Source organism: Plectrocnemia conspersa, unplaced genomic scaffold (genome assembly GCF_051122295.1).
Source record: "Plectrocnemia conspersa isolate PC_06_02 unplaced genomic scaffold, ASM5112229v1 ptg000003l, whole genome shotgun sequence".
NCBI lineage: Eukaryota > Metazoa > Arthropoda > Insecta > Trichoptera > Polycentropodidae > Plectrocnemia > Plectrocnemia conspersa.
Window position 1 is genome coordinate 18,479,764 of NW_028277167.1, and position 15,695 is coordinate 18,495,458.

Genomic DNA, 15,695 nt, shown 5'->3' on the forward strand with positions numbered 1-15,695 from the left:
AAAAAACTATATATTATCTACTTTTTAATTTTTTAAATTCCGGGAATCGAAATGAATTTGAAAGGCGAACTTATTAACTTTGTCTTATTATAAAGTGCATTATAACTGAATTCTAGAACGACACAATTCATAACAATTTCCAACTTAAATTTCCAATTAGCTTTCCTTCACCGTAACAATATATGATATAAGTTATAGAGATACTCGCTTAATAAGACATATATATTTTTGAAAGATGGATTATCTCATTGTCAATTTTATGTCGCAAAGTTACAAGCGGAGTATATAAAAACTTATATGTGCTGTCAGATGGATATAATTCAACAAAAAATATCGCCAATATGAATTGTTAAAGGAAATGTTATATACGAAGTCAAGGCTAGGATTGACATTTAATACATATAATCAGAAATATACACTTAGTATGAGAAAACGAATTGAAAAATACATTGTATGTTGATCGATTAGTTTTAAATATTTGTGTATTTTTGACAATATGATAAATGTTTTTTTTTGTATAATCATGTGAGATTAGATTAACAAAAACATATGTTATATTACATAATAACGCAGTATATGATACATCACAATTGTATTGTCGAAAGGAGACCGAATAGCTATTAACTTCTGCGCAATAAGTTATGACAGACGTCACATAGCAACGATTGATCATTAAAGTTAACTGTACAATTGAGACAACTGCAACAAAACTGTTATAATATATTATTATTGTTTTTAATAAGGGTTGCGCCAATTCCATGCTATTTTGAATAAATATATTTAAATTATTAATTAGTTGATCATTAAAAATCATACAAAAAAAATGATATCTTCTAGGTATATAGTATAAAAAATAATTTTTATATTTGCAGAATTATCTTTAAACGTTAAATAATATAGCTATAATATAAATAGTATTATTTAAAAATATATTTTTTTAACTTATATTTATTTATTAGTAGATTTCTATTTTTTATAAATAAATAGAATTTAATTGATATTAATCCAAGAAATGTACTAATAAAATTCTTATTAGATTAAAAAGTTCATTATTTATAAGAATTGTTTCATTAATTTCTTCTCTTATTGAATTAAATAGAGTTTTATTTATTTAGTTTTCTTATTTACTTTATTTATAATATTATTAATTTTAAGATGTACTTTTAAAAACTTTATAAGAAATAAGTATGACTAAAAAATGTGATTATAAATATGTCCATACGTTTTGGACATAGGAGCTGCCAGCAACACAGATGTCCAATACGTGTGGATAAAGGACCCAAAGGGTTAAATGGGTTAAACGTAAATATGTCTAAAATAATAATAATACTTTCGAAATAAATAATCGGTCGCAAAAATTGTAGAAACTAGCAAACTATTTGACTAATTAAAATTATTATTAATCATGTAAACACGATGTAGAAAAGATTAAGATTTTGATAAAATTTTGGTTGGATATTGTTACATAACTGTAAAAACCTTCTGCAATAATTTTTTCTACGTTTTTGAAATTTTTACTATACAATGTAACAAATCTTGTGTTGCGTTCAAAAATCAGAGAGCTGTATTTTCTGAATTTTCGATAATATTTTATTTTTATTTCTAAATTTTTCAATATCTTAATCACGTAAATATCACATTAATCTGTTTTAAAAAAAAATATGTCGCATTTTGAACGAACAGATTTATAATATTGTACGCACTCCTTTCTCATAAGATTATTTCGGAAAATCGTAACTGACAAAAAGGGATGCGTAATATAGGAATATATGTTATTGGAATAAATTGGCTCTGGCCCCTGGTATAAAAATTAGGAAGCATCTAATTTCGGTCGATGAAAGACAATATTTGTTCAAAAATAATGTTTGACTTATAAGAAGAAAGACTTGACACCCACGATTTAAAATTTTTTTTTTAAATGTAATGAATGAATAAAAGTAAAGAAATAAGTAGAACCAAACGGTTTTTGTTGACACAGTTTTTATTGGTACTCGTAAATAACACAATGAAGTGTTTTTTAAGTACATAGATATAAGAAAGTTTGCTTAAACGCTTCATATTGTTTGAAACACGAAATATTCACAAACTCAAGTCTAAATTTGCTCTGCTTGTTTATTATATTACCAAAAAAAACACGAAGACGACAATAGTTACTAAATATTTACGCAGTTACGCAAAATTCACAAGCATATATTAACATTCAACAATATATTACAGCATAAACTTAGCAATAATTCAGCCATTGAATGAATGGACATCTTAAGCCGAGTTAACAATGTTTAAAGACACTTAACATGACAATTAGGTATTGTTGTAATTTAATTGTAATGTATTATATTAAAAACATTTAACAAAACATAATTACATCCAGTTATGTAGACATTGTAAATATTTATTAAAACGAAACAATAATTTTCAGGTGAATGGTACAATTTTTTTTTCGTTATTTTATTACCAATTAATTGTTATAATGCCAATACCGGTAATACTACTGGTAATACCGGTATTGACTGTTTTTATCTCGTTTTTTAATCAGGATCTATAATTTGAAATTCATGAGGAGCCTCTCTCTCTCTTAATTGAAAAAGTGCAGAAAAGTTAGTGAGAAACCTTTATGTGAGAATATTTGTTAGTGTCCATTATTGTGTCCCAGCGCATTTGTTATGTGCCACTCTTCCTATATATTTTTTTGAGCCTGTATATTATAAGATTTGATACATATATGATACGTATTTTTTAAAACCCTATTTTTTGACACTAATTTGTTATTGTATTAATGTATCAAAAATGTTCATTAATATTATCATATTAATGCAAATTGTAAATTTATATTATCATATTAATGCATATATAAATTAATATTATCATTATAATGCAAATTATTTACGATCAAAATTATATTTAGTATTGTAACAGTGTTGTCACACTGTGTGCTATATGATATCAACGAATTTGTTACTTATCGAAAGAATATGTATTTATTAATATTATATTTTTTATATAGTTCCTTAACACTAGTTGAATGTGATAGTATTGGCGAATCATCGCAAATGTATGCGTGACACGAAACCGTATAAAATACAGTTATACCGAAATCCAAAGATGGTATAGTTTTGATTTTCAAAGACTCAGATTAACTGTAATGTTATTATCAGGAGAGGAGCAGGCGTAGGACCAATAGAAGATTTAGCTTAGCGATCTCTAACAGTTGGGTAAGAGAAGTTGCAGCACAGGTAATTATACTAAGCTTATTTACATACGACCCTTCTCAAACCGTCTTGTCATATTCATAAATTATGTATAACCGTATGTAATATAAATACTCTTTACTTACAAATATGTGTTTTCCTTATTTTTAATCTTTGAATAGCTAGAGCTACAAACCGAGACGTTAACACTAAATTGGTGGCAACCGACAATTGTTAACATAAAAATTTGTTTCAACAGTAGGGTCAACTGAGAATAACAGGGATGCTTATGGCGCTTCAGTTTTATAGAAAATTCGAATTTCACACATTGAAAAATGATTCGATATGTTCTGGCAAAAAAATTAACTCGTATGTCGCTATACCTTCAATTCTTCAAACTACTGAAAGATTTTTTATAATATATATAAATATTATTCTCGAGTAATTTCAGTTTTGGGTCTTTTTCATTATCAATATAGATTGATAATGAAAAAGTTTATTGTAATAATCTATAAGCTTCCAAAGTCAACATCGAACCCACTTTTGCTGAAATAGTATTGCATCTTTGCGAGAAAGTAATAAACACTGACTTGGAGGATCTTTGTAATTTTATTAAAAAAACAAATTTTACATTTCATATATTAATGTCTCTTAATATATCTATCTTAAATAAGATATCACTGAATTTTAGACTTTAGTGTCAGTCTGGTAAGTCACAAATAATGTTTCTTCTCAAAAACTTTTTTTTAAGAATTTCTCGAGAAAAATGCCAAATCGAAAAGTCACATTTCTCAAGAATTTTCATAACGCATTTTTTTTTTTAATTAAATTTATACGAGTAATTTTAAATGTTTTACAAAAACTGCATAAAAAGATATTGGCGTTAATTAATTCAAAAATAAAAATAATGTAGATATTTACAATAATATATTATAATCATATTCTATATATTACATATTTTTACCGTTTATTAAAATTTTTCGAGAAAATGCAGAACTGAAAAAAGGACCATAATGCTAGCTACAATATTCAAATTTTTAATTGATAGCACATGGCATATTCAAATGGAGCATAAAAAACCTATTAGACGAATTTAAAGCAGGTGTTATCAAATAAATTTTATTCTAAAATGCACATGGATGATGTTTGTTTCTTTTAGTAGTTGACATAAATATTGCTTCAGGATCAAATAATAAAATAATACTAAAAAAATCACTAAGAATGGGATTGTTTTTGTACTGCTATGTTTTCATGATACTAAGGAGTGTCTAGAAAATCACTTTTAGTGTTAAATTATGTTTTTTTTTTAATTTTATTCAAGTTTTTTAAACGGCTCAAACATATATTATTGCTAGTTAAGTTTCATTAAGAACTTTTTATTTCATTAAAAAGTTCATAATTACTTCAGCAGACTATAACATAATTGGAGTGAGAACTTAAAAAATATATTATAGAATAATAATAATAATATTTTCCGCTTCCTAAGCACAATATTATCCTTTTTTTTTAATTTACATCAAATATATCGAATTCCAGCAATGCTATATTTTATTTTGCGCCGTCCGAATTTTTACATTTAATTAAATTACTTACTCGAATTCCTTGAAACGATTTTCTATACATTTTTCCGTGATGGAAACGAGATATTTAAGCTGCCAAGTAGTGCGTGAATAATATTAATACTGCGAAATAATTGTGTATTAAATTTAAAAAAAATAATAATTTTAATCCAAAATTCCAAGCAATAAACTCGTTAAATTTTAGTAGTAATATTAATTTGATTTTTTGTTTCATTTTATGGTACCGCTCATTGAAAGCAATTTTGACTAATATTATGGGATTAACGCAAGAAGCAGTCAAATTTGTTTCAAGACTTAAGTTACAAACAAAAACGACATTGTAAAGAGATTGCGTTAATTTTAGTGCTACCTATATGTATCAACTACTTTAATAAATGTTTACGCTTCAAAGAGAAGTAATGAATTACATTTTATGTTGATGTAGCGATCTTTAAATAAACTGTTACATATACAAATATATACGTAACTGTTATTGATAAAAAAATAGCGTCAAGCAGAATTCACTCTATTTCTTGACACTTCAAAGCGTCTCTCTCTACGCTCGTTATTCGCTCGATGTCGCAAACACAAAGGCACATAAAGATCTTTCATGCTTATTCCCAAGCCACAAAACTTACCAGAGTATGTGGTACTGTCTTCTGGAGTGACTCCGACTCTTGGTAGCATCGATTGCGCAAGTTCACGGTAGGTGCGCCGGCCGCCATTGCCCCAGCACCTCGCCAACGTCTCCTAAACAAGAAGCACTGCGAATTTATTAACAAAAATTATAAAACAGTATACCTAAAGAGGTTAAATTACATAATCAATTTCTAATTATAAAAAAATAATTTTATAACTAGTTCATCTTGTGAAATGCGCGAGAATAGCATGAATAACCTATGTGATATCATTGAGCATTTAATACTAGAAACAGATAAAATAATTAAGCACATATCAAAAAGTTTTTAAAGAACTTTAAATTATATTAATTCTTTTTTTTAATTTAAAATACCATTATTATGACAATATTTACAATATTTCGGAAAATAATTTTAATCAAACAGATACCTTTGTAATAAATCTTACAAATATTTTATATAAACTTTGGTCACACAGCTGACCTAAATTCATTTAAATCAAACTCAATTAGCATATCAGCTACGTTTTGAAAATACATTTCTAGTGAGCAAACTAATACTTCACGTATTCATTTTTGCTTCCAAGTCTTCTAAGCCAATTCTCGTTCCTCTAGGAACGAGAAAGCAGCCACTTCCTCTTCACGTCAACCTTGATCCAGCAACAAGACGCAGACAAGGCTACTGGAATTGATAGTAATTACACACTAGGTGATTTTTAAATTGCTGCACACTTTATAATAATTTAAAATTATCTTTGATATATAAAACCTCGTGACTACAAAGTCAAGACAGCTAATTAATTACCGATGGAAAATATAAATTGCTTATAAATTTTTTTTATTCAATTTGCTCAAATAGGGTTGTGCCAGGTAGACGCGTATGTTGAGATACTTTCCCTTTCGCTCGCTTGCGTGCTAAGTGACGAGAGTGAGTGAGAGATAAGAGCGTGCAGAACGCATGTAACGCACACCCTTATCTCTCACTAACTCTCGTCACTTAACACGCGAGCAAGCGAAAGGGAAAATATCTCACGGTACGCGCCTGGTCAGGACCACCCTGTGACCATACGACAATATTTCAATCCACATGGACTTATTATTATTTGTAATGAAATATTAAAAAAAATATCGCAAAACACCTAAAATTTACTAATTTCGTCGGTATTATTTCTTAATGTACTATAATGAAAATAGTCATTAGTTTGATATATGGCTACATTATCTACAGCTCAATTGTGCTTTTTTAGGTTTTCTAGAATTTGTTCTGTTATATTTGTATTAAGTAACAAGTATAGGTTGTAAAATATAGTATGTTTGTTTAATTATTAAAATTTTCGTATCAATTTAAAAAAAGATAAAATTAGAATTATTAATTTGATTTTATTTCAAGACATAAACAATATATGTAGTACTTTCAAATGCGTAACTTTTTAACGTGTTTTTATTTATATATATAAGCAATAGCTTAGTTTAACTTTAATAAAAATAACAACTAATTTTTAAGCTTAACAAACACAACAACTTCGCTATTAAAAATTCTTACTGTAAAGTTATTAAAGCTCGAAAAGTTTATACCATTAGTGCATGTTATCAAACTCAAGTAAGTGACACCCTGTAAGGTTTCTCATGTTGCTGTATTTTTTCCTATAACTGTTTATTTATGTATTTCCATGGACTTTGTGGTTATATAATAACGACTTTTCGCATGTCTAACATATAACTACTCTTTGCTATTGAATTAACATATTTCACGGTATTGTTAAATGTACGTTTCCTCAATTTAATCACAAGGAACTTTTGTCTACATTAAAGCTTAATGAACTATATTATTAATATGATAATCGTAAATAAATTTTATCTTACAGAAAAAATTCTTAAAATTTTTGTTAGGACGAGTGAAGTAGTTGTAAAATATACCATTAAAATAACACTATTATTAAAAAAGTATTTTCTAATTAAAAATATAATTATATGCAATATTTTTTTTTGTTTTTAATTCTTTAAATTAATTTTATAAAATTGTATCAAATTTTGGCAGAAATATTTTTTATTCATTAACATGTATAATTTAAATTTAAAAAAAAATGTTTACCAAAGAATCTCAGTTGTTACAAATACATTGTTTGCCAATCCATATGAATGTCTAATTTGTATTACTATCAAATTGATTAATTGTTTGAAGCTTTTTATTAAATACAAATATAACTGATTTAATGAGACAATTAAAAGAAAATCCTGCATAAAATTGAATACATAAAGTCTTGTTTTTATAAGACAATGCTTATTAAATGACGAATACTCGTTAGACTTGGGTTCAAATTCTATATAAGCCTTTGTGGTTTTTCAATTTCTATCGTGTCTGGGAGATCAAAATTAGTGATTGTTATATAATTGTAAATTCGATCAATTAGACCAGATTAAGTTTTTATAGATTTTTATAATCTAATGTATGAATACCGTATTGATTAATTTGAATTAAACTAAGTCATATATATAGTTAAAATAAATACTTAAGCACATAGAGAATATCATGTACATGAAAAACACAATTTTAGCTAATTTTTATATTTTTGGGTTGTATTTAAAAAATATAAATAACGTATTTATTTTAATTTAAATTGTAATAATGATTGTATGGTATTCCACATACTTCTGCGTTAAAAAACATTTTAATAAATCGACCTTCGAAAGAAATTGTATAACAAATTCACCCAAAATTAGAAATCAATATACTTTGGAAAACGTAAACAAAGACAAGTCACATAAGAAAGTGACGCAGCTTAGGTTATCTCGCGCAAAGAATATTATTATCCTATAAAAATTCTATGGCATTTTACGTTTGAGATTAAGATTCTCATTTGTACGTGTTGTATTCCTTCGGACTCTTATGGTTTCAACACCGACACTTAACTATTTATCGCAGACTTAATCATTTAAACTTTAGATGATTAAGTCTGCGATAAATAGTTTCTCAACCACGGAGTCACACAATGCATCAAGAGAAATTAGCTTTTGGGGAGCTTTAGCAAACTGCAAGGGAGCCACAGTCTAAATAAAATAATATATTTAAATAATATTCAAAAGTAAAGTAAAGTCATCGTATTGAATATGCGATTGCATTTCGTAAACAATTTACTGAATAGTATATTCATACTGTATTCACACGCAATCGTATATTCAGTATGAATATACGATTGCGTGACGAATCTTGCACGTGTTTGCAAAGTTTATTAAATCTAATGAAGTTATCAAGTGCCTTAATCGTTGGACAAAAAATTATAATTTCCACAAATTTTATATCTGCGTTTTATGATCAACAAATTTATATTAACGCTTAAGATAGATAAAGATAAGTTCTGGATAAGCACTGAAACAAGCACTGTACATTTCAAGAAGGCAAGTTTATATTTAATTGCATTTCCCACATCTTTTGCCATTGAAGTCGAGATATGCATCTCCTCTCAAAAGCTTGTTCCCTTATTGATCCTCTGAATACAGACAATCTTCATTTATCGCTGACAATATTGTAAACCAGATATTAATAAACTTACTAGTATACATCAAACACAAGGATCACGTTAAATAAAGCGAACTTTATATTAATTACTAATTTAGTTTTTTATAAGGAACATATTTATTAAAATTTAAATTGGATTCGGGAAAAATTTTAATTTAAACAAAAATACATTTTTAAGTAAAAATATATGTCAATATAAAAATATATTTATAAATAAGAATATATAAGAAATATATTTTGTACTTTCAAAATAAACAGTATAATTTTTTAATATGTGTTTTTTTTATTTATTTATTTTTAACAACTATTGTGGAGAGGGAAATTTCTTGCTTAACAAAGGATCGGCCATTTATTTTTTTAATCGTATCAGGGAATGAAAAGTAGTGCTTTAAAATAAACATGGAACCACAAAAAATCGGTAAATCGGCATGAGGTATAAAATAATTAATACACTGCTGAAAACTGCAACAACTAGCAATAGCATTTTTTTAAAGACGATCAAATGGTCTATATGAGATGATTCTTCAGCACGACAACGCGTTACAACATTATTAATATCACAAGAATAATAAGATGCTTAATTTTATCATTAAACGTAATTTCCACATTCAAGTAATCCAGTAACAAGTTTATTTTATGTAAAGCAATTAATATTATATTTTCTTTTTATACAAAATTTACATTTAAATTACGTTGAAATACAATTGTCTTTGCGTTTACGTTTATATTTTTAATTTTATTTACCACCTGAATCGTATAAAACATTATTTTCTCTTCCTATTTTTAAATCAGGTCTTTTTATGAGCTACCTGATTACTTTCCATATTTGCACTACTGCCTTGTTAGGCAAAAGCTCTAATATAAATAAGAATTTAACTTTTACAATTGAACAGCAACAAAATATATATACCAGTATGTATTTCACGTGGATTGCTTTTTATGAAGATTTATTCAAATACGAAATGAGTGTCAAATCTCTGGAAAAAAATAATGGAGAAACCGAACGATATAATGATATATTTTAAAATCTAGATTAGGAATGATTCGTAATAAAAGTCATTGAATTACGATAATCGCAACAAACAAATATCATAATCCGATCACCTAAAAAGTAAGTCTTCTAAGAAATTAATTTTATAAAATTTCCCTAAATTTATATAACTTCAAAACAATAAATTACTTCACTAAATTTTAGAATCGGGTTAGTAAATAAACAAAGAATTTTCAATAATTGCTTAAGTCCACTCTTTATTGTGGTTTTTGTTATTTAATTTGTTCTTTGTGATAATTTTTTATATTAAAATAAATAGTTTTTAATAATAATATATATAGTAGTAATAATAAGTTAAATTTGTTTATAATTAAACTGATTAAATAATGGTAGTTATTCTAGCTAATTATAGAATTAACACTCAAGCATCTTGAGAAAAATGAGTTCATAGATTTTATTTTTTAAATTAAAATTAAAACTTGATTTTGGTAAATTTTATTTTTTGCTTACAGCTATTTAAGGTTAACATAAATATGAGTGCTATATATTATTTTTATATAAGTACACATTTACAAACATCATAACGAAAACATCCACTGAAAATAAAATATATTTTATTTTTATTTTAAATTTAGATAACTGTCAAAATTACATGGGTATTTCTTATTTTTTTTCCATACACGCATATTATTATTTCACGGTCGTTATCAGAAAAGTATCATCGCTACCGACTAAGCAATGTTATTATTATACATATTGTGTACTTATATATGTATATGATCTCTTCGCTTCGTAGCCAAAATATTTTCGATTACCTTATGAATATTGTGTATATATTCGTAATAATACGAAACTGAAGCATATGCACGCATACTATTATCTTTACCCATTCACATGAAAAGGCAAATTCGATGTTGAGATCAACATATTACTGATTAGTTTACTGATATTTCTATTACTATATAAATAGATATTCATTTAGCTAATAAAATGTATATATATAAATGTGAATATTTCATAATAATGTTAGGATATGTATCGCAATGCTTGGTTTCAGAATAAAATAATTATAATAAAATTTGATACATTATAATGCATTATATAATATGAATTTTCTATAGTATAATTTTTGCTGTTGTTAATATGTGTGTACATACTTGTAAAATACGTTTTCTGGTTTCATATTATCGTATTTTGTTGGGATTTATCTTGATTCCATTGCATAAAAGGATCTTATTTGTATGTAATATGCTTTTAAATGGGTGTGTTTTAAAAATAAACATAAAAACTCATTATTCCCATATAATGAAAAAAGTATCTATGCATAATATGGCTTCATACCAAAAGATCTTATTTCGAGAAGGAAATTTTGTAAGTACATATTAGGTTGGCGTGGTAATTCACTGCACTGGACAAATTAAAATTCCCAATATAATAAATAATTGATGTTCCAATATTAAATAAGAAACATACATTATTATTTATTTTTATCTAAAATATATTTTAAAACACGTGTTTTCTCTTTTTTTACTGTTATTCAATATATAAACATTATTGAGTATTGTTCAGCACATTATTTTGTGATGAAATGGTGGAAAACGAAATTGAAAAGATATAGATAATATTGATTATTGGTGTGAAACTGAAACCGTTTACTGAAGTTCTTTGTGTTTATTTATATATTTTATCATTGTGTATTATGTATTGAAGTTCTTTGTATGTTTATTTATTATGGTATATAATAAAGTTATATTTATATAAGCGTCTATATAAATATTAATGTATACACGTCTACATATCCTTTCAAATCATCTAAAAAATATTCGAACATCTATATAAATACTTGTATATACATGTGCTTTTAAATCATCCACGAAATAAAATATTACTCCATAAAATGTCATGTTGCTAAAAGTTTTGATCTTACGAAACGTCCTATTTTTATAGTGCTGTCATTTTGATACTGTATTATAAGTATATTTTCTATATACAAGTTGGGTACATTGTGCCACTTTGAGAGATGACTGATTTTAAAAAAACCAATTATAAGCGTATTATTTTTTTTTTAAATTATACAATTGTAATGTTTTTTAATTAAAAAAAATAAAATCATGTATTTATAAACAGTAAATCGATTTATTATGTTTAAATACAGCGAATTTAATTCATTCGCTCTGCATGCATGTAAAGTGTGTGAATAATACATCTTATTATGTACTACTATATTGCTCGGATCGTTGGCAATCTTTTTTTTTCTTCGGTAAATAAACTGTCACAATATATATTTGATATTAATTTGAAATTGAAAAGTTACAAAAAAGAATCCACGTATGTCAATATCGAAGAATTTTAATTTACATTTATGTCTATTTGCATTTTCAAAAACAATTTTAATCATTATGATTTTTATTTGTATAATTTTGCACGCTCTCGCTTTATCCATATATAAATATAGAGCTTTCTCATTATATAGATAGAGCTTTCTATTGGATATGTTTGTTCGAAATATAAATGTCGTGAGCTAGAATTTCACACGAATTCACAATATGGCGAAAATTTACATTTAAATCGATTTGTTAAATTGTCATTTGAAAAGCGAAAAAAATTAGTGAGCCATGAAAAAAGTTTCACATCGCATACAAAATGTTTCAGAAAATGCACGTATAACACAATATTTTCTATAAAACATTATAAGATATATTTTGATAATTTAAAATTATAATATAATAAATAAATTAAAAAACTGCGCAATAATGAAACATAATATTGTTATTTTATAGCCGTAATATATATTTCCAATATTTGTTGTTTTATAAATATATTCATCAATGGAATATTTTAATATCCGAATGGGAATGTATTTCACAAATCAGAGTTTAGTTAAATTGATATCTTATTTTTGTTGCTAATTTACTCGGATTGCTTTAGGCTATTATTTAATAATTGGATTCTATTTAATTTGAAAGATGTGATTTGGAAATATCTTACAAAAACATATTTAATTTATTTAAGCTATTGATTATTTACGTAATTAAAAATACCAAAGTTTATTCATAAAAAAGAGATGCATAATAACATTTTAGTCATCTAATCCTTTAAAGTCATCAGTGCTATTATCTGAGTTATCAGAAGCTGTAGAGAGCCCAGATAAGGTAGATGACGGCGAGAAAAATAACTTTTGGGGTAAGAATCATAGGTGTAGTATTCCAGAAGAATTTCGTTAGTGTTGTCTGCTTTGTAAATTTATTTTTTTCTTAGTAAATTTCACGATACCAAGATTAAAGTAAATTTATTTGTCATTTCACTTATACAGCTGCATAATACAGCTGCATTTACTTTGTAGAAATACTAACTTTATTGCATAAAAACTAACTTTATTGAAATCGTTAAGATATACTGTCTCAAAAAATAGAATATATAATTAAATATGACTTTATTACATGTTACGTTATATGCTTATTAAAATGTTGCAAAGTTTCATAAGAATTAAATTTAATATATGATGATATATAGATACATATTACCTGAATGAAACATTACATGTGTTTGTTGAACTGAAGCGTTTAATCGTGTTTACATTATTTAGGTCTGAGAAAGTAAAATAAATGTTTACAATATTTTAACTTAATTAATATATTATTATATCTTTTTAACTTATGGTAAATACATAATACCGTAAAAGCTTTATATGATAATGCTTTTATGTTATATTTACGCCCATGGATTTTTACATTGAATAATTCATCTCTTTACTGTAAATATACTGTACATAGAATAACTTTTATGGTTTCCGGTATAATTTTCCGATATACACTGCGCTTAGTCTGTTTTTAACACATTATTTAAATAATCCTTGCCCAAACTCAAATTTCAATTTTATTAAGTAAGTAAATTTCATTAAGGCAAACGTAAACAAAATTTTAAAATAGATATTGAATGTATTTGTTTATACGGAGTGCAGAATTATTAAGCTTAAAGCTTTATATAAGTACAGTGAAACGAGAGAATAATATCATTTGATTATAATATGTATAAGTCGCAATCGCTAAGTATCGTACGAGTTAATTAATATAATTTTAATTATAATTTTCCATAAATTATTCAACCTATCTTATTTTATATCTCGAGCTTTTATGTTTATATATTATAGATTGTTATATTTAATATTATAAATAATTTGTCAAAGAGAACTGATAACACAAATGCTGTGTGTAAATATATTTATAAATTTGGAATTAAAATAAGAGCTTAAAATATTTTTTTTTCGACAAAAAATCCATCACATATTATTTCTGTTACATATTGATTCAAATCCTCTATTTTATAGAAGTAATTACACTGAACAAACATTTTAACCTTTTTAGGTCGATCTATATGTATAATCAAATGTTTAATTCACTTTTTCGGTTTTGTTTTATTATGTCATATATTAAGTTTTTATATTTACACAAAAAAATTAAAGACTATTTTAATATAAATTTAATATTATTGCTAAGCATATATTTGATTCATTAAAAATGCTTGGAAATGGATGTTATGTATTTTAATAAGGTATAATGTATAAATATCACTCTAAAAATATAATTAATCGACTTGATAAAGGCACTTTTAAAAAAAGTAGAACTCGAAATTGCCATTCCCTAATGAGCTTTCTGTTTATTTATCACTATATAAATAAAGTAACGTGTCTTAGGGAAAAAGAGACGAACGTACAATCTGGAGGACTTACAAAGTATTATATGTATATTAATTAAAAGCTGCCGATTAATACAGTAAAAAACTTTTTTTACATATTTATATATATATATATATATATATATATATATATATATATATATATATATATATATATATATATATATATATATATATATATATATATATATATATATATATATATATATATATATATATATATATATATATATATATATATATATATATATATATATATATATATATATATATATATGTTTAAATAGGCTACAGTATATCAACCTTAACTAAACATAAGTTAAAAGTAAAGCTCACTTGTATTTAAATAAGTTATTTTACTTAAGTACGTTTAATGGCAAATTAATTAACTACCGAATCCTTGTTTTCTATTTACTAATTAAACTTGCCTAATTCAAGCTGAGCCTCGCTTAACCATAGTTTGCTAAATTCGAAACAGAATAATAAAATAAAGCTACACTGTGCTTTAGTATATAAGAAACACTACAAATGTTGTGAAGAGATTAATATTTACACGGAAGTATGAGAAATATATAAAGTTTCTAAAGAAAGTTTTCATAGTTTTAGTATATAGCTATATATATATATAGGAAGAAAGTAGTATTTTTATTTAAATTGATTATGTGTGTAGTAAATGCGTAAAAATTAAGTTACACAAAATTAAGAGTAATTACTAATCATATTTTATTACATATGCATAGCCCTATTATGTATTTTAAATAGTTTAATTTTCTTATTTAAATTTTAATTGCTAATTAATTAATACATAAAACATTATTATTGCCAGACTGTATCAGTACTATATTTTACTTCATATTTTTATTAAAAAGTCACTACTCGAAAATTGAATTTTCTTAGAACGACTTTGATAATTTGAAACTTTATAGTACACTTCAATGAAAGCAAATGCTGAAGCTCAAGTGTTTGCTAATTATTTATATATTTCAATTTTAATATTTAAAATAATATTATATAACTACCTATAACTAAAACGATACTTGTAAAAACGATTTAAATTACAGACAAAAGTTTGTTGATCGTTTAAGTTATAATTAAAAAAAATTAAATC

General features: G+C 25.2%; 1 protein-coding gene across 8 annotated transcripts in view; it reads right to left on the reverse strand.

The window, feature by feature from the left end:
* LOC148236851 (pyrokinin-1 receptor-like) overlaps positions 1–15,695 on the reverse strand; it is a 75,148-nt gene that overhangs the window by 16,294 nt on the left and 43,159 nt on the right. For 4 of the 8 annotated variants that reach the window (XM_088183203.1, XM_088183201.1, XM_088183205.1 and 1 more), the window contains exon 4: positions 5,386–5,497. In XM_088183203.1, coding sequence (XP_088039329.1) covers positions 5,386–5,497 — 112 coding nt within the window. Of the gene's footprint in view, positions 1–5,385; positions 5,512–15,695 lie in introns of all 8 variants that reach the window. The other 4 variants (XM_088183202.1, XM_088183204.1, XM_088183208.1 and 1 more) reach the window with 1 other exon arrangement.